This window comes from Neoarius graeffei, chromosome 23 (assembly GCF_027579695.1).
Source record: "Neoarius graeffei isolate fNeoGra1 chromosome 23, fNeoGra1.pri, whole genome shotgun sequence".
NCBI classification, from domain to species: Eukaryota; Metazoa; Chordata; class Actinopteri; order Siluriformes; family Ariidae; genus Neoarius; species Neoarius graeffei.
In genome coordinates, this window is record NC_083591.1 from 31,554,778 (window position 1) to 31,577,068 (window position 22,291).

General features: G+C 41.5%; 1 protein-coding gene across 1 annotated transcript in view; it reads left to right on the forward strand.

The window, feature by feature from the left end:
- Positions 1 to 22,291, forward strand: part of LOC132871680 (cullin-3-like) — a 186,308-nt gene that overhangs the window by 146,524 nt on the left and 17,493 nt on the right. Inside the window, exons 8-10 of the mRNA XM_060906077.1 lie at positions 1,858 to 2,034; positions 19,791 to 19,961; positions 22,043 to 22,150. Of these exons, the coding sequence (XP_060762060.1) occupies positions 1,858 to 2,034; positions 19,791 to 19,961; positions 22,043 to 22,150 (456 nt within the window). The remainder of the gene's footprint in view (positions 1 to 1,857; positions 2,035 to 19,790; positions 19,962 to 22,042; positions 22,151 to 22,291) is intronic.

Below are 22,291 nucleotides of genomic sequence, written 5' to 3' on the forward strand. Positions count from 1 at the left end.
CCTAAAACATCATCAGATTTTCACACAAGTCCTAAAAGTAGATAAAGAGAACCCAGTTAAACAAATGAGACAAAAATATTATACTTGCTCATTTATTTATTGAGGAAAATGATCCAATATTACATATCTGTGAGTGGCAAAAGTATGTGAACCTTTGCTTTCAGTATCTGGTGTGACCCACTTGTGCAGCAATAACTGCAACTAAACGTTTCCGGTAACTGTTGATCAGTCCTGCACACCGGCTTGGAGGAATTTTAGCCCATTCCTCCGTACAGAACAGCTTCAACTCTGGGATGTTGGTGGGTTTCCTCACATGGACTGCTCGCTTCAGGTCCTTCCACAACATTTCGATTGGATTAAGGTCAGGACTTTGACTTGGCCATTCCAAAACGTTAACTTTTTATTCTTCTTTAACCATTCTTTGGTAGAACGACTTGTGTGCTTAGGGTCGTTGTCTTGCTGCATGACCCACCTTCTCTTGAGATTCAGTTCATGGACAGATGTCCTGACATTTTCCTTTAGAATTCGCTGGTATAATTCAGAATTCATTGTTCCATCAATGATGGCAAGCCGTCCTGGCCCAGATGCAGCAAAACAGGCCCAAACCATGATACTACCACCACCATGTTTCACAGATGGGATAAGGTTCTTATGCTGGAATGCAGTGTTTTCCTTTCTCCAAACATAACGCTTCTCATTTAAACCAAAAAGTTCTATTTTGGTCTCATCCATCCACAAAACATTTTTCCAATAGCCTTCTGATTTGTCCATGTGATCTTAGCAAACTGCAGACGAGCAGCAATGTTCTTTTTGGAGAGCAGTGGCTTTCTCCTTGCAGCCCTGCCATGCACACCATTGTTGTTATGTGTTCTCCTGATGATGGACTCATGAACATTAACATTAGACAATGTGAGAGAGGCCTTCAGTTGCTTAGAAGTTACCCTGGGGTCCTTTGTGACCTCGCCGACTATTACACGCCTTGCTCTTGGAGTGATCTTTGTTGGTCGACCACTCCTGGGGAGGGTAACAATGGTCTTGAATTTCCTCCATTTGTACACAATCTGTCTGACTCTGGATTGGTGGAGTCCAAACTCTTTAGAGATGGTTTTGTAACTTTTTCCAGCCTGATGAGCATCAACAACGCTTTTTCTCAGGTCCTCAGAAATCTCCTTTGTTCGTGCCATGATACACTTCCACAAACGTGTTGTGAAGATCAGACTTTGATCGATCCCTGTTCTTTAAATAAAACAGGGTGCCCATTCACACCTGATTGTCATCCCATTGATTGAAGACACCTGACTCTAATTTCACCTTTAAATTAAGTGCTATTCCTAGAGGTTCACATACTTTTGCCACTCACAGATATGTAATATTCGATCATTTTCCTCAATAAATAAATGACTAAGTATAATCTTTTTGTCTCATTTGTTTAACTGTGTTCTCTTTATCTACTTTTAGGACTTGTGTGAAAATATGATGTTGTTTTAGGTCCTATTTATGCAGAAATACAGAAAATTCTAAAGGGTTCACAAACATTCAAGCATCACTGTAGATTCAGTTATCACAGAGATGTCTCAGTGATTTTACATTTATTCATTTGACTTTTTTATCCACAGCAGCTAAAACTAATGCATAATCCAGGAATAGATCTGGCCAGATGAAGGCTAAAGCCCTTGCCTTGCTTAATAGCAGTTGCCAGCATTATTCTTTATAGTGACTGAAGCTTAATGCCTCAGCAGCTGCTCAAGAAACCTAAATATCTTCAACAACACAAAAAAGACCAGAAGTATGATATTAGACTAACGTTAAACAAATATAAACGATGTGGCTAAATGTCACTGTGTCTGTGCTGCACAGGGCCTGCTGGACTTGAAGATGCGCTTTGACCGCTTCCTGCAGGAATCTTTCAGTATCGACCGGCTCTTTAAACAGACCATCGCTGGAGACTTTGAGTACTTTCTGAACCTCAACTCCCGATCACCCGAGTACCTCTCACTCTTCATTGATGACAAGCTGAAGAAAGGAGTCAAAGGAGTAGGTTTATCACAAATCCATATTGTTTGTTTGTTTGTTTTATACGTCTGTTCCATTTAACTGTTTACTATTTGTTATCCTGCATGATTTCATGTTTGTCTGCTTGATTCCGATCACAGAAGATTGATAATGAGCCAGTGAGCTGATTCATGTCTTCACAGAGCATTATGCTCGAGCAGAGTATATACTGAACCACAAGCCAAAAATCCATGCACATGCTAATATTTATTAAGATAAATTATGCTTGCAGTGCTCAATTACCCACCCCGATGGTCCTATAAAGCAGAGAGCAAATGACGACAAAGAAAACATACAGTATAGGAGGTCTATGGACTATTTAATTACATAATCTCCAGCTTAAATTATCTAGTAGACTGTCAAACAGGCTTGTAGTACTCGAGTCCAGGACTCGTGCCCTAATTTTAAAGACTCGTGACTTGACTTGGACTTGAGCACTGAGGACTCGGACTCGTACATTAACTGCATTCGGACTCGTAAATTGGAGACGAGGACTCTGATTTATTTATTTTTTTGTAGTCACATGCCATAATAATTTGGCATAAGATATTTATACACTACCGTTCAAAAGTTTGGGGTCACCCAGACAATTTTGTGTTTTCCATGAAAAGTCACACTTTTATTTACCACCATAAGTTGTAAAATGAATAGAAAATATAGTCAAGACATTTTTCTGGCCATTTTGAGCATTTAATCGACCCCACAAATGTGATGCTCCAGAAACTCAATCTGCTCAAAGGAAGGTCAGTTTTATAGCTTCTCTAAAGAGCTCAACTGTTTTCAGCTGTGCTAACATGATTGTACAAGGGTTTTCTAATCATCCATTAGCCTTCTGAGGCAATGAGCAAACACATTGTACCATTAGAACACTGGAGTGAGAGTTGCTGGAAATGGGCCTCTATACACCTATGGAGATATTGCACCAAAAACCAGACATTTGCAGCTAGAATAGTCATTTACCACATTAGCAATGTATAGAGTGGATTTCTGATTAGTTTAAAGTGATTTTCACTGAAAAGAACAGTGCTTTTCTTTCAAAAATAAGGACATTTCAAAGTGACCCCAAACTTTTGAACGGTAGTGTATCTACATTAATTTTTGTACTAATTTCGTGCAAGAGCGTCACACCTGCGTGCCTTGGTGCGTGCATCAGATAAACTCTCTGGCGCGCGCCGGACAGCGTGTGCACCAAGCGGACTCTCATGCGCACGCCGTAAACAACTCGCACCTGCACAGGATTAAGGCGCAATCAGCGTGCTTCCTATAAAAACTGTGAAAACACACTTGCTTTGCGAAGTATTGACTTGCGTTGCTGACACATTACCAAGCCTTAATTTCCTTGTTTGATTTCCTGATCCCCAATTTCCTGTTTCTCGTCTTTGATTCTGCCGAGTCTACGATAGCCTGTTTGTGCCTCACTCGACCTATTGCCCGTTTCACCATTTTACGATTTTGCCTGCCGTTCTGGACTGTTTACCTGTCTTCACTTAGGGCCCGTTTACACGAGGACGCTGTCGGGTAAAAACGACTAAATATTTTATCAGAAGTGCCTTTCGTTTACACGGGGACGGCGTTTCCGAGGCTGAAAAACGGATAAAATTGAAAACGCCTTCCAAAGTGGATAAGTTTAAAAACGGCCCCCGTTGCGTATCCGTCTAAACTACCCAATACGCGAAACTCCGCTCAGATCTGCTCACGTCGGGTACGCGTTTACGTCATACATGTGTCATATACTGTACATGCCAGCCCGGGAAGTAAGAAAGTAAGTAAAAAAGTAAGAGCATGTCTGATTACATCGATCCAACGGACCTTCAAGCTGCTCTGTGTTTTAATGCAGTAGATGTGTTTTCCTGCTCACCCGCCCGGCTGGAGCTCCTCAGTTTGGTGTCGCCAAGTTACACACACACGCGCGCGCCGCCTATTCAAGCCGCTCGTGAAACCATAAACCCGAGACTGAAAACAAAACTAGCAGCCGAACGGGTTTATTTTGCTGAGATGGACACTGCCTTTTCTCTTCTTCACCGAAACAAGAGTGAGTGTTACTTAATAAAGGCAGATTAAAAGAGTTTCGGTTTGCTCCTGCTCCTCCCTCGAGCACTACAGTACCTCAGCCGGACCGGTGTTCTGTAAAGTTATCCTAGCAAGTTCTCATACAGACCGTTTTATTATTCAAAACAAGTCATTACAAATTATTTGACTCGGCCAAAGACTCGACCAATACGCACAAAACATAAAAATTGGCAAATGCGTGAAATTCTCACCGATTTTCTATCAGCCCAGCTGATCGGTGGGACAAAACTACTGTTGAATTTTCCTACCCTCCTGGATTTCGCACATGCGTAGTAGGCTTGGTAGGATAACTTGACAGAACAGCGGCGCAGATGTGCAGATCAGACAAGACGGAAGACGTTGCGCATGCGTGCAGACATAGCGGAGACATTTATGCGTCACCGTATAGATGCAGATTTCCTCCTTGAAAACGGTCGTGTAGACGCGGAAAAAAGTGAGAACAAAAACGGACTTTTGCGTTTTTGTTTTATACCGTCCCCGTGTAAAGTGGGCCTTATATTAATAAACGCACCTTCCGCAGTTACATCCGTCTCCCAACCATCTCTGACACAATACTTCGCACTCCCTGATAAAGAGAAGCACATTCGCCTGTTTGTACGTCATGTTCAGGAGCAAATTAATGTTAATGGCGCTGAAACAGCCACCGTCAAATGGTGTGGTTGGAGTCTTGGACTCGACTCAGATCAATAGTGGACTCGACTCGAAATTTTTGGTCATGACTTGGACTTGAACACTGGGGACTCGAGACTGGACTCGGACTCGAGGTTTAGTGGCTCGACTACAACACTGCTGTCAGAATGAATTGTACTTGTTCTCTAGGCTTATTAGCCAGATGAAAAGATGTAGGAAAGGAATCTTAATAAACGTGTGATATTTGTCAGTTTTTTTTTTTTAATCCCCCGCTGGCCGAAAGGCCCAAAGGGGGGATTATGTCTTGGTGATTTCCGCCCATTCGTCACTCTGTCCCTTCCACGAAGGGTGCTCACCTTCTGAAATCAATTCCTCTCTCAACTTTTGAAGGAATTTCACAAAACTTGACGACGCATTGTTATATGTCGGTAATACGCATATTGTAATTTTGTTACATTGGGTCACATTTTACCAGAGTTAAAGCCCTTGATTAACAAAATTATACTTTGACCGTTTCATGAGTGTGTTTTCTCCTTCTGAAGACAGCTCCTCTCACAATTTGTGAAGGAATTTCACGAAACTTGGGGAAAAAGCTTTGTTATATGTCGGTAGTACGCATATTGTAATTTTGTTCAATTCGGTCACATTTTACCAGAGTTGTGGCCCTTGATTAACAACGTTGTACTTTCACAATTTCATGAAGGTGTGCTCGCCTTCTGACATCGACTCCTCTAACAATTTTTGGATGAATTTCTCGAAGCTTGGCAGAAGGCCTTGTTATATGACTGTAATACGCATGTTGCAATTTAATTTCGTTTGTGAAAATTTTACCAGAGTTTTAACCAGGGCTTTGAACCGGTTCAAGGAACGAAAACGAAAACCGGGAACTTTTTCTATTTCACATGGAACAGAAACGAAACCAGAAACTTTATTATTTTTTTATGTTCCGGAACAGAAACGCTTATTAAAAATAATGGTAACCGGTTAATACCGGTTTTTATTTCGTTCCTCAAAGTTTCCGTAGCCTACAAGTAAAAAAGTCATTCTTCTCCTGCGCAAGTTTCTATGACCCGCTGGGGTTCACTTCCTGTGTGACGTTCGCTGACTGAATGGAGAGAGCGGGAAGGTTGACTACTATCACGTCTCCACGTGATAATAAGTGAGTAAGTGCATTACTGAGTGTCTGAGCAAAGAAGAGCCTGAACGTTGCAACCTCCCTATTGGCTGTTTGTAAAAATGTATCAATTGTTGCCCTTCCCATGGGAATCATCGCGGGCTCAAGAGACGAGACCTGACGAGTTAGTTCGTTGGTAGCAGAACAAAATGCCTGGACACAAATCGGGTTTTCAGAAAAGGAAAGAAAATAAACGGAGGGTCGAAAATACAAAAAAGGAGGCAGAAAAAGCAAAACGAGTTTTAAGGTAGGACAAATGGTTACTTTTCTGAGGCAGCCCGCCGTGGCTGCAGGCTTTCAGTTGTGTCATTGAATGGTTACTTTTCTGAGGCAGCCCGCCGTGGCTGCCTGCAGGCTTATTTATTATAGCCCATTTAGTTAAAATAGTTGATATAAAATGTTTATAGTTATAGTTATGTGATGGTTGTCCTGATTTAGACTTTTTTTTTGGGGGGGGGGGTTGCGCGATGTTGCACCCGGGTCCAGATTAGGGCAGAACCGGCCCTGGCTACATTTCAGGTGTAGTGTGTTTTATGTATGTATGTATGTATGTACTTGCATAGATGTGTACTTGGTCTTCCAATATGGCGCCTAACAAAATCTCATGGCGCGGTGACGTCATGCGATAGCCCTCTATAGGGCCTGACTAGCCTTTGGTAACACACTAAACGAATTATCTTTCATTTTTGCCACTTTTTCTGTTTGTGTAGATGGGAAGACATACTGAGAATCCAAATCGCCAATATTTGAAATAATAATTGTTTTGAATTATTTCTTGTCTTATTTAATGAAGGTTGTAATAGAATTAGCCTACATTTGGCTTAAGCTGGATGAGACAGACACATAATTTTATAGCCATTTGTTAAACAGCTGACAGGGAACGTAATTAACCGTCCCGGGAACTAAATTTTTTTGTTCTAACCGGTTCGGAAACGTCTATTTAATGGTGGAACCCAAAACCGGAAACGTTAAAATTCCGTTTCTGTTCGGAACGAACCAATAGGAAAAAAATTCTGGTTCAAAGCCCTGGTTTTAACCCTTGATAAAATAACTTGTACTTTGACGATTTCATGAGAGTGTACGTTTTTCTGAAATCGACTCCTCTCACAATTTTTGGAAGAATTTCACCAAATTTGACAGGATTCTTTGTTATATGTCGGTAATACGCATATTGCAATTTCGTTCAGTTCAGTCGCGTTTTACCAGAGTTGTGGCATACTTGCCTGCGGAGGATATTGTGCTCTCAGAGCACTCGTGTCCTCTTTTCGTAGTGCACTCCAATGCAAAATAGTACTCAATGCCATTATACACTATATGACCAAAAGAATGTGGATACCTGACCATCACACCTATGTGTCTTTTCCAAAACCATGAGTATTAACTCCGAGTTGGTCTCCCCTTTGATGTTATAATAGCCTCCGCTCTACTGGGAAGGGTTTAGAGCATGGCTGGGCAATTAATTTTCCCAAGGGGCCACTTGAGAAACTTGGACTGTTGTGGAGGGCCGAACCATAAGGCTGAACTGAACTGTGCTCAACTTAATTTTGCTAAAACAACAGCAAATTATTTGGTTTTGATTAGGCTATGAAAATGTAGAGCAGGCCAAATATTATTATATTATATTATTTTATTTTTAACATTCTTTTAACAACATTGTGCTTTTTTTTTGGTGCAGTATTTCAAAGTACAGCATTTAATCAACTTTGTACAAAGTGATGTATTATTTCTACTTGGTTGTTGTTCGATTACCACATTTGCTATTTTTCAGTTCTTTATTTATTTATTGTTCAGTGAGCAAAATCTAGTCTCGGTTGGGCTTGTACAAGTGCACTGAAGTCAAGTTGAATGTCTGAGGTGGATATACGTACAACCCCGATTCCAAAAAAGTTGGGACAAAGTACAAATTGTAAATAAAAACGGAATGCAATGATGTGGAAGTTTCAAAATTCCATATTTTATTCAGAATAGAACATAGATGACATATCAAATGTTTAAACTGAGAAAATGTATCATTTAAAGAGAAAAAATAGGTGATTTTAAATTTCATGACAACAACACATCTCAAAAAAGTTGGGACAAGGCCATGTTTACCACTGTGAGACATCCCCTTTTCTCTTTACAACAGTCTGTAAACGTCTGGGGACTGAGGAGACAAGTTGCTCAAGTTTAGGGATAGGAATGTTAACCCATTCTTGTCTAATGTAGGATTCTAGTTGCTCAACTGTCTTAGGTCTTTTTTGTCGTATCTTCCGTTTTATGATGCGCCAAATGTTTTCTATGGGTGAAAGATCTGGACTGCAGGCTGGCCAGTTCAGTACCCGGACCCTTCTTCTATGCAGCCATGATGCTGTAATTGATGCAGTATGTGGTTTGGCATTGTCATGTTGGAAAATGCAAGGTCTTCCCTGAAAGAGACATCGTCTGGATGGGAGCATATGTTGCTCTAGAACCTGGATATACCTTTCAGCATTGATGGTGTCTTTCCAGATGTGTAAGCTGCCCATGCCACATGCACTAATGCAACCCCATACCATCAGAGATGCAGGCTTCTGAACTGAGCGCTGATAACAACTTGGGTCGTCCTTCTCCTCTTTAGTCCGAATGACATGGCGTCCCTGATTTCCATAAAGAACTTCAAATTTTGATTTGTCTGACCACAGAACAGTTTTCCACTTTGCCACAGTCCATTTTAAATGAGCCTTGGCCCAGAGAAGACGTCTGCGCTTCTGGATCATGTTTAGATACGGCTGCTTCTTTGAACTATAGAGTTTTAGCTGGCAACGGTGGATGGCACGGTGAATTGTGTTCACAGATAATGTTCTCTGGAAATATTCCTGAGCCCATTTTGTGATTTCCAATACAGAAGCATGCCTGTATGTGATGCAGTGCCATCTAAGGGCCCAAAGATCACGGGCACCCAGTATGGTTTTCCAGATTCTCTGAATCTTTTGATGATATTATGCACTGTAGATGATGATATGTTCAAACTCTTTGCAATTTTACACTGTCGAACTCCTTTCTGATATTGCTCCACTATTTGTCGGCACAGAATTAGGGGGATTGGTGATCCTTTCCCCATCTTTACTTCTGAGAGCCGCTGCCACTCCAAGATGCTCTTTTTATACCCAGTTATGTTAATGACCTATTGCCAATTGACTTAATGAGTTGCAATTTGGTCCTCCAGCTGTTCCTTTTTTGTACCTTTAACTTTTCCAGCCTCTTATTTTCAAATGAGCCAATATTTGGCATGAAATTTCAAAATGTCTCACGTTCGACATTTGATATGTTGTCTATGTTCTATTGTGAATACAATATCAGTTTTTGAGATTTGCAAATTATTGCATTCCATTTTTATTTACAATTTATACTTTGTCCTAACTTTTGTGGAATCGGGGTTGTAGTATAGCTGACAGGTGATCATCAGTAAGAGAGGCTCTGCATCTGGATTTGTTAAATTTGATCAGAGAATGTTTGTTCACATATGTAGGTAGATCCAAAGAGAACCAACTTGTTCTGAGCATACATTCTCAAGTGTAAAAAGCTCTGCTCTTTGAGAGAAGAATAAAAATCCAGCAGTGAAACTGACTTAAAGTGCTCTGACAGCAGTGTGTCAGACTGGAGGTCAAGGAGCCCGAGCTGAACATTACTGGGTGCATTATCCACACTACAAATAAGAGCTGTGGGATGTCTTTGCCTTTCTCTTCACAAAACTCTTGAATCTCTGTTTTCAGGTCCCAGACTCTTTTCAGTACTTTGCCCAGGCTGAGCCGTCTCACAGCTGTGTGGTAGCCTGTGTCACAATGTTCGGTCTCGCGCTCGTCCAAAAGTGCAACAAGCTGTCTGTGATTCAGTGCTCTTGCCCTGATGAAGTTAACTATTTTAGTTACATCAACAACATGGTTAAGTTTCAGCACTGGCTTACATAGCACCTCCTGATGAATAATACAATGTTTCTGTTTTGGATTAATTTCAGTCACTTTATCTTGCATTCACTTCAAAAATCTGACATTTTTCCCTGTCAGATTTGGACAGCCATCAGTTGTAACACCTACCAGTTTATCCCACTTTAGTCCCAGCTTGTCCAAGGATGCAGTTATCTCCGTAAACAAATCACTCCCCGTCGTTGTCCCTTTCATTGACCTCATTGCCGCCAGCTCCTCCGTAATCTCAAAGTCTCTCGTTATCCCACGAACAAAGACGAGTAACTGAGCTGTGTTGCGGACATCACAGCTCTCCTCCAAAGCCAAGGAGAAAGAGTCAAAATTGTCCGCTTTATTTTGCAGCCGAAGCTCCAGATTTCCTGCGATGTCTGTTATCCTTCCTGTTACAGTTCGCCTGGAGAGGACTACGTTCTCAAATGCCTCTCTTTTCTCAGGGCATATTAGCGCTGCAGAATCCACCAAACACTCCTTTAATAAACTCGCCATCACAGAATGGCTTATTGTTCTTGGTGATTTTGTGGGATATCACATAGCTGGTCTTGACTGCTCCATCTCTGGACGTGTAAAGCTTGGTAAAAAGACCTTGTTGGTTTGGCAGTTTAGCAAACATAGCATCAGATGTCTGTGCCCGCTCCCCATCACTCAAGTTCTTGTATTTCTTGGCGTGTTTAGTCTTGTAGTGGCGATTCAAATTGTAATATTTAAACACTGATCTGTACGCCACAAACTAAGCACACAGCTTTAACTTTGACTTCATTAAATAAATATTTATAAATCCAGGCCTCGTTAAAAACGCTACATTCTGCGTCTTTCTTTTAATGTTAACTGACATTTTTGAGGGCTAGCAGCAAACTCGCATCTCATGTAAACAGTAACAAGAACGATGCATACGCACGCACACGAATGTACGAACGCACGTAAATTTAAAAACAAAACAAAACCTTCAAAATAAAAGCGTTGCAGCGTATTCTTATGTTTAATTTGTAATTTCACGTTGACCTCAGGCGGGCCAGTCAGGGACAGACAAAGGGCCGGATGTGGCCCTGGGGCCGTATGATGCCTAGGTCTGGTTTAGAGCATGGCTGAGGGCAGGAATTGATGTCGAGCGAGGAGGCCTGGAGAGGAGTCGTCATTCCAGTTTATCCGAAAAGTGAGGTTGAGGTCCACGGCTCTGTGCAGGCCACTTAGGTCTCTGAAATCATCCTTAGCAAACCACGGTGCTTCCTTTATTATAATAATAATAATAATAATAATAATAATAATACATTTTATTTGTAATGCACTTTTCATGAAAACAATCTCAAAGTGCTACAGAGTAAAATCAACATATAAAATCAACAATCATAAGCTTTTTTAAAAAGGTGGGTTTTCAGGCCACATTTAAAAGCATCAATAGTTTGTGGTGCCCTCAGATGGTCTGGGAGGGCATTCCAAAGGCGGGGGGCAGCAGAGCAAAAAGCCCGATCTCCCATTGTGCAGAGCTTAGTCCTTGGTACTTTAAGGAGATGGGTGGAGGAGGAACGGAGGGAACATGTGGATGTCTGAGGAGTGAGGAGATCCTTGAGGTATGTGGGGGCAGTTCCATGGAGACACTGGTGGGTGAGGAGGGAGACCTTATATTCAATGCGAAATGAGACAGGGAGCCAGTGGAGTATTTTGAGAATGGGAGTGATGTGATTGAATTTTCGCACCCTCATCAGGATCCTAGCAGCACTGTTCTGAATGTATTGAAGCTTTTGAATGCACTTGCTAGGGATCCCGATGAGGAGTGCGTTGCAATAGTCCAGCCTGGAGGAGACAAAGGCGTAGACCAGCTTTTCTGCATTTGCCAGGGTGAGAGACGGACGGAGTTTAGCGATGTTCTTGAGGTGGTAGAATGAGGTTTTGCAGAGTTGTTGGATGTGGGTGTCATAGGTAAGGTGGGGGTCCATTTTTACACCAAGATTGGTGACAACTGGGGATAGTGGAATGTCCTGATCAGAGAAGGTGATGCTGGTGATGGTGGAAGTGCCAACCTGGTGTGGAGTACCGACTAGGATGGCTTCAGCTTTGGAGCTGTTTAGCTGCAGAAGGTTGAGCCTCATCCACACCTTTATCTCCTCCAGGCAGGTGGTGAGTGTGGCAGATTGCAAGAGTGCAGAGTGGTTGGGGTGGTTAGAATCCGTTTTTAAATAGAGCTGTGTGTCGTCGGCATAGCAGTGGAATGACAGTCCATGTTTACTGATGGCATGGCCAAGAGGGAGCAGATATATGGTGAAGAGAGTTGGTCCAAGTACTAAGCCCTGGGGAACCCCACAGGTGACAGCGTGGGTCTCTGATTTGGCTTCCCCCAGGGCAACGTGCTCTGTTCTTCCCGACAGATAGGAGGAAAACCAGTTGAAGACGGAGTTGGAGAGGCCGATGGTTGTGTGAAGACGGTGCAACAGGATGTTGTGATCAACAGTGTCGAAGGCGGCGGACAGATCCAGGAGAATGAGGAGAGATGGAGAGCCGGCGTCAGCTGTCATGAGCAGGTCGTTGGTCACCCTAACCAGCGCTGTTTCAGTGCTGTGGCCTTGACGGAAACCAGACTGAAATGTTTCATACAGATTGTTTAGTTTGAGGTGGTTATGGAGTTGGCAGGCCACTACTTTTTCCAGCACTTTTGAGAGAAATGGCAGGTTTGAGATGGGTCTGTAGTTTGAAAGATTATCCGGGTCTAATGTGTGTTTTTTAAGAAGTGGCCTGATAACAGCAGCTTTGAGTGCAGGTGGAACATAGCCAGCGTCCTCATCATGCTGGACAGGTTTGGCTTCTTTAGTGCCAGTGAAAGGAAATCGTAATGCTATAACAAAGATATCCTACACAGTTGTGTGCTTCTTACTTTGTGGAAGCAGTTTAGAGAAGACGCTCAGGTGTCCACATACTTTTGACCATGCAGTGTGTTCTAAGCAGTGAGCAGGAGTCAGGATGAATCTGTATACAGTAATCACGTATATGGCTTAAAAATAATGAAATGAAATGTTTCAACATTTAAAAAAAATTACTATAAACAGCAGTAAGCCATAATAAATGAAACAAAGTCAGTATTTGGTATGAGACGACCCTTTGCTTTAAAAAGAAAACAGCGGTCTCGGGGACAATTAATGCAGTTTTACAAGGAAATGAGCTGCAGGTTTTACTGAGCATCTTGCGGAACCAGCCACAGTTCTTCTGGACAATTTGACTGCCGCAGATTGCTTTTTAATTTTCCACCAAAACCCAGTAGCCTTCATTATGTTTTCTTTTTTAATCTGAGAAGTGCGCTCTTATGTAATATGCTGTTCAGATACGAACTTGTTTTCTCTAGCATTTAATTGTGTGCTGGAAAACGAACGTCTGGAAGTCTAAAATGTTTTTGTACTGACTCGATAATGTAGAAGTCATAAAATGGAAATCTATAACAAAGTTTGTCTGGGAAAAAAAAATAGGGTGCCTGAGACTTGCACAGTACTGTAATACCTTCGAATATCGCCTTGAGTCACCTCCTACAGCTTCAGTTGTGCTTTGCTTTCATAAACTAGTACATATACTAGAAAAATTGGAACAACTTTGCTGTATAGTCATTCAGTTTGCAGGTTTACTTTGAACACCGAATGGGTGCCATTTGCTTGTTGTACCACTCCCAAATTAAACTTAATTTGTTATATCTTTTCAACACTGATTATAATAACACACATATTTAACTACTGTATTCAAAATGTGTATTGGTCAACCTCAGGCTATGTTATTTATTTTTTTACAAGGTTTGGAAGTCAAAGATGGCTACATACTCTTTTTATATGAGTAACAGGACTGAAAGTAACAGGACTGAGTTTTTAGCCTAGGATTAGCTAATACATGGAATTAAGCCACATGGCGTCATCGCTAATAGCATGACCACACTTAGCACATTCTAGTGATTTACCAAAAATCTGTATTTTTAAAATAAACAAATATCATCTAAGAAATAATTTCAGTAACAGGACAGTATGTTGACATTGACCTTATCAGTCAAAGTTAAAAAAAATCATCAAATATACAGAAAAGTAAATGAGAGAACTAACTTTTGGTCTTCCCATGGCCTTCAGAAGACACAACTGATGTAACTTCCTGTTGAGCATGTGATTTATGGAATGTTCCAAATTTGTCAGATGGGGTAATGTGTTTGGGTAATAGGACTGAGTGAAAACCCAGGGACACGATTAAAATGTGTATTTTAACTAAGATATTGTGGATTTCTTATGAAAAAAATGTATTTAAACCATAGATAGGATATGGAGTCACACAACAGTGCAAAAGAAATACTGTTTCTGAAGGATTTTAATCATAATATTTCATAGTTAAGTATAAAGTTAGAGTGCGGGGACAGGTAACACATCCTATTTTTCAGTGTTTTAGGTAGTTTTTATTAATCCTTACAATTATATATCTTAAATTTGAAATCAGATCAATGTGTAGGACATTCTGCGTAATAAGGAAATGTATTTTAAAGTACATTTTTATGTGCATTTATACATATAATTTTCTAGGGACGGAAATGGCACCGATTCGGTGGAATGGCTCCTATATGTGTTACTGGTTAGCTGTTTTCTTTTTCATTATACCCCTGCTCCAAAGGAGGAGGGTATACTGGTTTACCTGTGTCCGTCTGTCTGTCCAAAACACCCTTTTTCTCAGCAACCACAAATCATAGCCACTTGGTACCAAACTTCAGCTTGGGGTTCTACACCGTGTATACCGTTTTCAGGTCTGTCCCACATCGACTTCCTGTTTACAGACTGAATGTGTTTACGAAACATATAGCGTGGATTTAGAAAATTTTCGGAACACTTTTCTCAGCAACTACAAATCACAACTGCTTGATATTTGGTACCAAGCTTCAGCCTGGGGTTCTATACCATGCATACTGTTTTCAGGTCTGTCCCACATCAACTTCCTGTTTACCGATGGAATGTATTTACGAAACATAGTGTGGATTTACAAAATTTTCATAGCCCTTTTCTCAGCAACTACAAATCACAACTGCTTGATATTTGGTACTGAGCTTCAGCTTGGGGTTCTACACCGTGTATACTGTTTTCAGGTCTGTCCCACATCGACTTCCTGTTTACCGACTGAATGTGTTTACGAAACACATCAGGTGGATTTTGACGCTATTTCAAGAAGCAAAATGCTATTTCAAAATGACAGTTTACCAGGATGCTATTTGAAATACCTGGGGAGAACACTGCAGTTTTCCTTTGATTGCTTGCATTCTGATATAAGCGAGAGTGGGCGTATATATAAGTGAGCAGTTCCTCTTCAAGACATCTTTGTACCTCAGTTTCTGTCCTCCTTGTCTCCTCTTTTCAAGGCTCAGTTCTCTGTAGAAAACCGTTTCGGGTAGTCACGTGTCAGGCATGCGCCAGATGTGTCCAGCCCAACGAAGTTGGGAGGCTGTGATAAGGGCTTCCACGCTTACTGTATTGGCTTGCCTGAGGACTTCTACATCGGAGACCTTGTCCTGCCATCTTATTTTGAGGATTTCACACAGGTGTTGGAGTTGTAGCCTGGTCGGTTTCTTGAAATGTTTACAGTAGAGCGTCGTGCATTCGGTGTATACTTTCAACTTGGTGGTTCTCTTGATGTTATGGCGAGACTGATCAAAAGTATATAAGGAATCTTTAATAATAACTCCTGCACCCCTTCACCTTAATGCAATTATCCAATCAGCTAATCACATGAAACAGTACAATGTTTTATACATACAGTAGTGCTTGAAAGTTTGTGAACCCTTTAGAATTTTCTATATTTCTGCATAAATATGACCTAAAACATCATCAGATGTTCACACAAGTCCTAAAAGTAGATAAAGAGAACCCAGTTAAAGAAATGAGACAAAAATATTATACTTGGTCATTTATTTATTGAGGAAAATGATCCAATCTTACATATCTGTGAGTGGCAAAAGTATGTGAACCTCTAGGATTAGCACTTAATTTGAAGGTGAAATTAGAGTCAGGTGTTTTCAATCAATGGGATGACAATCAGGTGTGAGTGGGCACCCTGTTTTATTTAAAGAACAGGGATCTATCAAAGTCTGATCTTCACAACACATGTTTGTGGAAGTGTATCATGGCACGAACAAAGGAGATTTCTGAGGACCTCAGAGAAAGCGTTGTTGATGCTCATCAGACTGGAAAAGGTTACAAAACCATCTCTAAAGAGTTTGGACTCCACCAATCCACAGTCAGGCAGATTGTGTACAAATGGAGGAAATTCAAGACCATTGTTACCCTCCCCAGGAGTGGTCGACCAACAAAGATCACTCCAAGAGCAAGGCGTGTAATAGTCGGCGAAGTCACAAAGGACCCCAGGGTAACTTCTAAGCAACTGAAGGCCTGTCTCACATTGGCTAATGTTAATGTTCATGAGTCCACCATCAGGAGAACACTGAACAACAATGGTGTGCATGGCAGGGTTGCAAGGAGAAAGCCACTACTCTCCAAAAAGAACATTGCTGCTCGTCTGGAGTTTGCCGAAGATCATGTGGAGAAGCCAGAAGGCTATTGGAAAAATGTTTTGTGGACGTATGAGACCAAAATATAACTTTTTGGTTTAAATGAGAAGCATTATGTTTGGAGAAAGGAAAGCCCTGCATTCCAGCATAAGAACCTTATCCCATCTGTGAAACATGGTAGTGGTAGTATCATGGTTTGGGCCTGTTTTGCTGCATCTGGGACAGGACAGCTTGCCATCATTGATGGAACAATGAATTCTGAATTATACCAGTGAATTCTAAAGGAAAATGTCAGGACATCTGTCCATGAACTGAATCTCAAGAGAAGGTGAGTCATGCAGCAAGACAACGACCCTAAGCACGCAAGTCGTTCTACCAAAGAATGGTTAAAGAATAATAAAGTTAATGTTTTGGAATGGCCAAGTCAAAGTCCTGACGTTAATCCAATCGAAATGTTGTGGAAGGACCTGAAGCGAGCAGTTCATGTGAGGAAACCCACCAACATCCCAGAGTTGAAGCTGTTCTGTATGGAGGAATTAAAAGTGAAGGGTTATCAAAATTGTCAATAAAACACTTCTCAGTCAAAATAAGTAAAATATAGGGAAAGTGTCACTGAATGAAATGTGTGGAATATATGCGCACTGCCTAAAAACGGTGTTCCCGATGAGTGTAAAATGTGTTAGTAAATAATCCCGTGTCATTTTTAAAAAGCAAATTGTGTAAATGAAAATGCAAATTTTGCTGTGCAATGGTCAAGTGTTTGAGATGCGTTGCTTTGCACTTACTATCGGGTTCCCTGTGGTGGTACGTGTACGACGTTTTACGTATGGACAGGTGTCGTACAGTCACAAAAGCCATCAAAAATCAGATCAGTGCATTACCATATTCCATTAAGTATGGAGCTTGCTTTTCTCCTCACTCTTTGTGTGTCGGAAGCTCCGATATAAAATCATGCAGATACCGGTCAAGAGCTTCAGTTATTATTTATGTCAAACTTTAGGGAAAATTTGACCATGGCAGAGTTTGAGTATTTCAGTAACTCAAATATCTGACATGCAGGTGGGCATGGGCTCACGAAACTGGTCTGTTGAAAATTATAAAAACATCACCTGTTAAGTTTCCAAGTGGGTCTGTGCCAGTGGTGGCTGGTAGTCTTTCAAACAGGGGAGGCTGGTCGGTTACGATATTTCCAGATTTTAAAAGAAAAAACACATCAATTTTGCCCATACTCTTGCCTCTGATCTGGCTGATTGTTGGTAGGGTCACAAACTGTGAAATAACAGGTTCTTTTGGCCCATTAGCCTACTGTCCAATATACATGATGGTGGTGTTGGGGGGGTATATTTTAACATTTTGTATTTTAAAATTGTGGCATGTTGTTTAAAAATTGATCATTATTGAAAGCAGCTCTTTGTCAGGAACCTCAGCAGTAACAGCAGAGTGTTCTGGAATAGGCACAAGCACTGACCTTGGGGAGCCAAACATAGAGCTGGGTGCCACACATTTCATTCAGTGACACTTTCCCTATATTTTACTTATTTTGACTGAGAAATGTTTTATTGAGGCGGCACGGTGGTGTAGTGGTTAGCGCTGTCGCCTCACAGCAAGAAGGTCCTGGGTTCGAGCCCCGGGGCCGGCGAGGGCCTTTCTGTGTGGAGTTTGCATGTTCTCCCCGTGTCCGCGTGGGTTTCCTCCGGGTGCTCCGGTTTCCCCCACAGTCCAAAGACATGCAGGTTAGGTTAACTGGTGACTCTAAATTGAGCGTAGGTGTGAATGGTTGTCTGTGTCTATGTGTCAGCCCTGTGATGACCTGGCGACTTGTCCAGGGTGTACCCCGCCTTTTGCCCGTAGTCAGCTGGGATAGGCTCCAGCTTGCCTGCGACCCTGTAGAAGGATAAAGCGGCTAGAGATAATGTGATGTGATGTGATGTTTTATTGACAATTTTGATAACCCTTCACTTTTAATCCAGGTCTGTAGTGTGAAATGTTTTCCAAATTGTAGCTGTGTTTAATTCATATCCAGAAAAATATATATTCCAATATAATATACTCAGCATAAACATTTTAAATAGATTCTATATTTTTGGTCCATCCATGACATATTACTAAAGTAGCCAATTTACTGTTGTTGATGTGGGTCACTTGCTGTTAGCCAGTTCACTTTCTCGTACCAGGAGAGCTGAAAGGAACGAGTATTATTCCCTACCTTTTTCACCAAGTCAGTTTGAGGCATTGGTCTACCCTGCTCTTTAATTTTAATTTTTTCCTCGAAAGGAAGACTGGCAAATGGCTTCGCCAAAATTAAATCGGCAATGCTTGGCCTCCGTGCGCAGCTTTCTTGCTAGCTGACTAGCCCCCTCAAGTTCAAGTTCAGTCACTCAAATAAACAAAATTTCTGGAACTAAGATAGCAAACTTGACAACACTATATTTACACTTTATTTACAATGAAAATATATACAAACTAAAAAAGCTGGTAGAAACCGTATGTAATGAATGAAATCGAAATGTAAGCTGATCTCTTACAATACACCACAGCACTTGCGAATCCGCATGGGACTGAACTGAAATTCACCGCTGCCTGTCTATAGTTGAAATGAGCTGTCAATCAAAGAAAATATCCGGCCGCTTTCACCAATCACCAGTCTCCTCGCGGAAACTGCCATGTCCCTCCCACTGTGAGGCTCGGAGTCCGTGGGGCGGGCATTTTCGCAGTATTTGTCCAATAACCGTATTGCATTTTGATATTGAAAAGCGCATAGCTCCCAAATGCCATTGAAGTCCACTGAGGCTGGGAGTCCGTGGGAGTCTGTGGGCGGGCGTTTTCGCGGTATTTGTCCAATAATCGTCTTGCATTTTGAGATTGAAAAACGCATAGCTCCCAAATGCCATTGAAATCCACTGAGGCTGGGCTGCATTGCGTTGTCACGAGGGGGAAAAACTCACGCACACATTAGGCGAACTGGGGAAAGTTATAACGGAATGATTTCGCACTGTAGTTGGGTTGAGCACATATATTTCTATGATTCTGGATCTGAAATAGCAATGTTATAAGGTCGGCTATAACATAAGCCTAGCGCAATTCATCCTACACGATGTTCGTCATTTTTAGAGGAGGCTGAGCCTCCCTCGTTGTCTTAGAGCAATCGCCCGTGGGCTGTGCCCACTGTAGCCTCAGATGCCTGTACTTCACTGACAGGAATGGAACCCAATGTGGTCTTCTGCTGTGGTAGGCTTGCTGCGTTTAGGTTTGATTATACTGTGCATTATGGGATGCTTTTCTGCTCAGCATGGTTATAAAGAGTGGTTATTTAAGTTACTGTAGCTGCTGTTATTTGAGGCACTGTAGTAGTTGTACCTTTCTGTTCTGATTTTATGAACTGTTGTGCACACAATAAATGCATGTGTGTTTGGGTGTCTTGTAGCTGACTGAGCAAGAGGTCGAGTCCATCCTGGATAAGGCTATGGTGCTCTTCCGATTCATGCAGGAGAAAGACGTTTTTGAGCGTTACTACAAGCAACACCTGGCCAGGAGGCTTCTCACCAATAAGAGCGTCTCTGACGACTCTGAGAAAAATATGATCTCCAAACTTAAGGTATGAGGCGCTCTCTGTTCTCTTTTTTTTCCCCCTTTCCATATTCTTCTCTTCAATTCTGCTGCATTTTTTTTAGTTTTGTATTTTTGTGCGTTTTTTTTTAAATCGGTAAATTGTAAAGAGAAGCTTGACAGGGTTTAAATAGCGCTTCAATGTTCATATATCACCTGTTAGTTGATATTTTTACTTGTTACTGAAGTGGAAGAAAATTTCATACTGTCTGGGTTTTTTTTTTTTTACCTTTTCTTTTTCTGATTCCCCCATCAAAATCCCCATTATTATTGAAAGTTATTGTTATTATTTCTGTATCTAATTGCTTTCATTCTATCCACATTCACTGGATGTGAGCAATCGCACGCTCCGATTGGCTACTCTACTGCTAGGCTATCAGCTCATATGCCATGAGTAGAGGAAAATAAAACGGCGGAGCGTTTTGCTGAAGCAACCGAGGACGAAATTAAAAACTCTAAAACAAAACCCGAAAAAATAAAAATCAACAAAATATGAAATGAAAGTATTTGATGGGAAGAACGTATCTTTTTTTTTCAAGAACTATTTATTATTATATGGCATTTTTCACGAATTGGTACCGTCATTTCACCGGTTTGTTAGGCGGAAATGATTTTGTTGGAGGTTTTGTGTAAAGATTTTATTTATCGAATTTGCAAAAAATAAAATTGTTCTTTCTCAAAATCCAGGGAATGTGGATAGAATAAAACAGTTATTCCACCCAATCTCATTGTACATGGCTTATAGCCAACTCGGCACTATGCGCCTCGTCGGCTATCAGCTCATGTACGACTTGATTTCGTGGAATAATTAAGTATTATGCTATACTCCCCCTGCAGTGTTAACATGGCTGACGCTCTGCTATCTCTGATGGTGGCTGATGCAGGCTGGGGCTGGGTGGCGCATGGGCTGGTGGAGCTGGGTACCAGCATGCGACAGATCAGCCCAGACCTATACTTGCTACTGTAGGTTGCGGCCTACACAGGCCACACAAGTAGTGCGCACCTGCTGTTGAAGCATGGTATTGATATCCGAGAACGTGCAGCCCAGTTCTGCACAGCTTCCCGCTTGGCAGCTTGGCGTGGTCACCTGGCCACAGTATAAATGCTCCTGGAAGAGGGTGCTGATGCCTTGAGCACCAACTGTGTCCTGCACACTGCGGGCCATCTGGCAACTGACAGTAGTTACGGTCAGATGGACACTGGAGAGGTGTCCCGAGGTAGCTGTTGTGCAGAGTGTGCTGTTGTGGTGCGTGTGCTGCCCTGTGTCGGCTCGTCTGGGCTGCTGGGTACGGTGATGCGTGCCTGTCGGTGGTTACCGTGCCCATGTTGGCACCTGCCTGCTTTACCGACAGCTGGGGGATGATGGGGCTTTGCTCTCCCTTTTTACATTTCCTGTACATAATCATTGTGTGGGTTTTTTTTGTTGTTGTTGTCTGTTTATTTTGTTCTACCGTATCTTACTTGTTTGTTTTGTCCTCCTTGTCAGTCCTGGGTTTTTCTTTCTGTTGTCTTTCAGGTTTTTTTTTTTTTTAATATATCTTGTATGTACTTTTGTCTTGTTTTTTTTTTCATGTAACCTCCAAGCAAATGAAAAACAGTAAGTTATGTTGTCTCTGTAATATTGCTGGGTTAAAAGTAAAGTTTCATTATAGTATTTCAAACAGTGGTGTGAATCAAGATGCTACTCTTTTCCCAAATGTGCACTCTTTCAGAGCTATAAAAAGAGATTTATCTTTATTTAATATTCAAACAGTGTTATTCTGTATGGTGACTCAGCAATGTTAAAAGAAACCGCATAAATTGCAACCTAAAGAAACCGAAATAAACGTCGATTGCTTGTTGTTTCAAGCTTCTCGTTTCTCATTTTAGTTTTACACAGCCATCTTTTCTACCCTTCATCGTCATTTGTTTTCTGCTCATGCAGTTTGGTTCAGGGTCTGTTCAGACTAGTGTGGGAAATCAGACACGTTAAAAAGATAAATGTGAGCAGCGTGAAGAAGATGGATCAGATATGAGCAGTAAATCAGAACTGAGCATGAGCGTTACACGTTGATGCTTTCTGTGTTGCAGACAGAGTGTGGTTGTCAATTCACCTCGAAACTGGAAGGCATGTTCAGGGACATGAGCATATCTAACACCACCATGGACGAGTTCCGGCAGCACCTGCAGACCACTGGGGTAAAAGACCACCATCATCAGCTCACAACCACCAACTTATATTTTATAATGAACACCAAGCAATAAATTATCACCGGAATCATTAAGCGCATCACCGATATTTCGGTATAAACATATTGAAGGTGTTTCATGGTGGGGTTT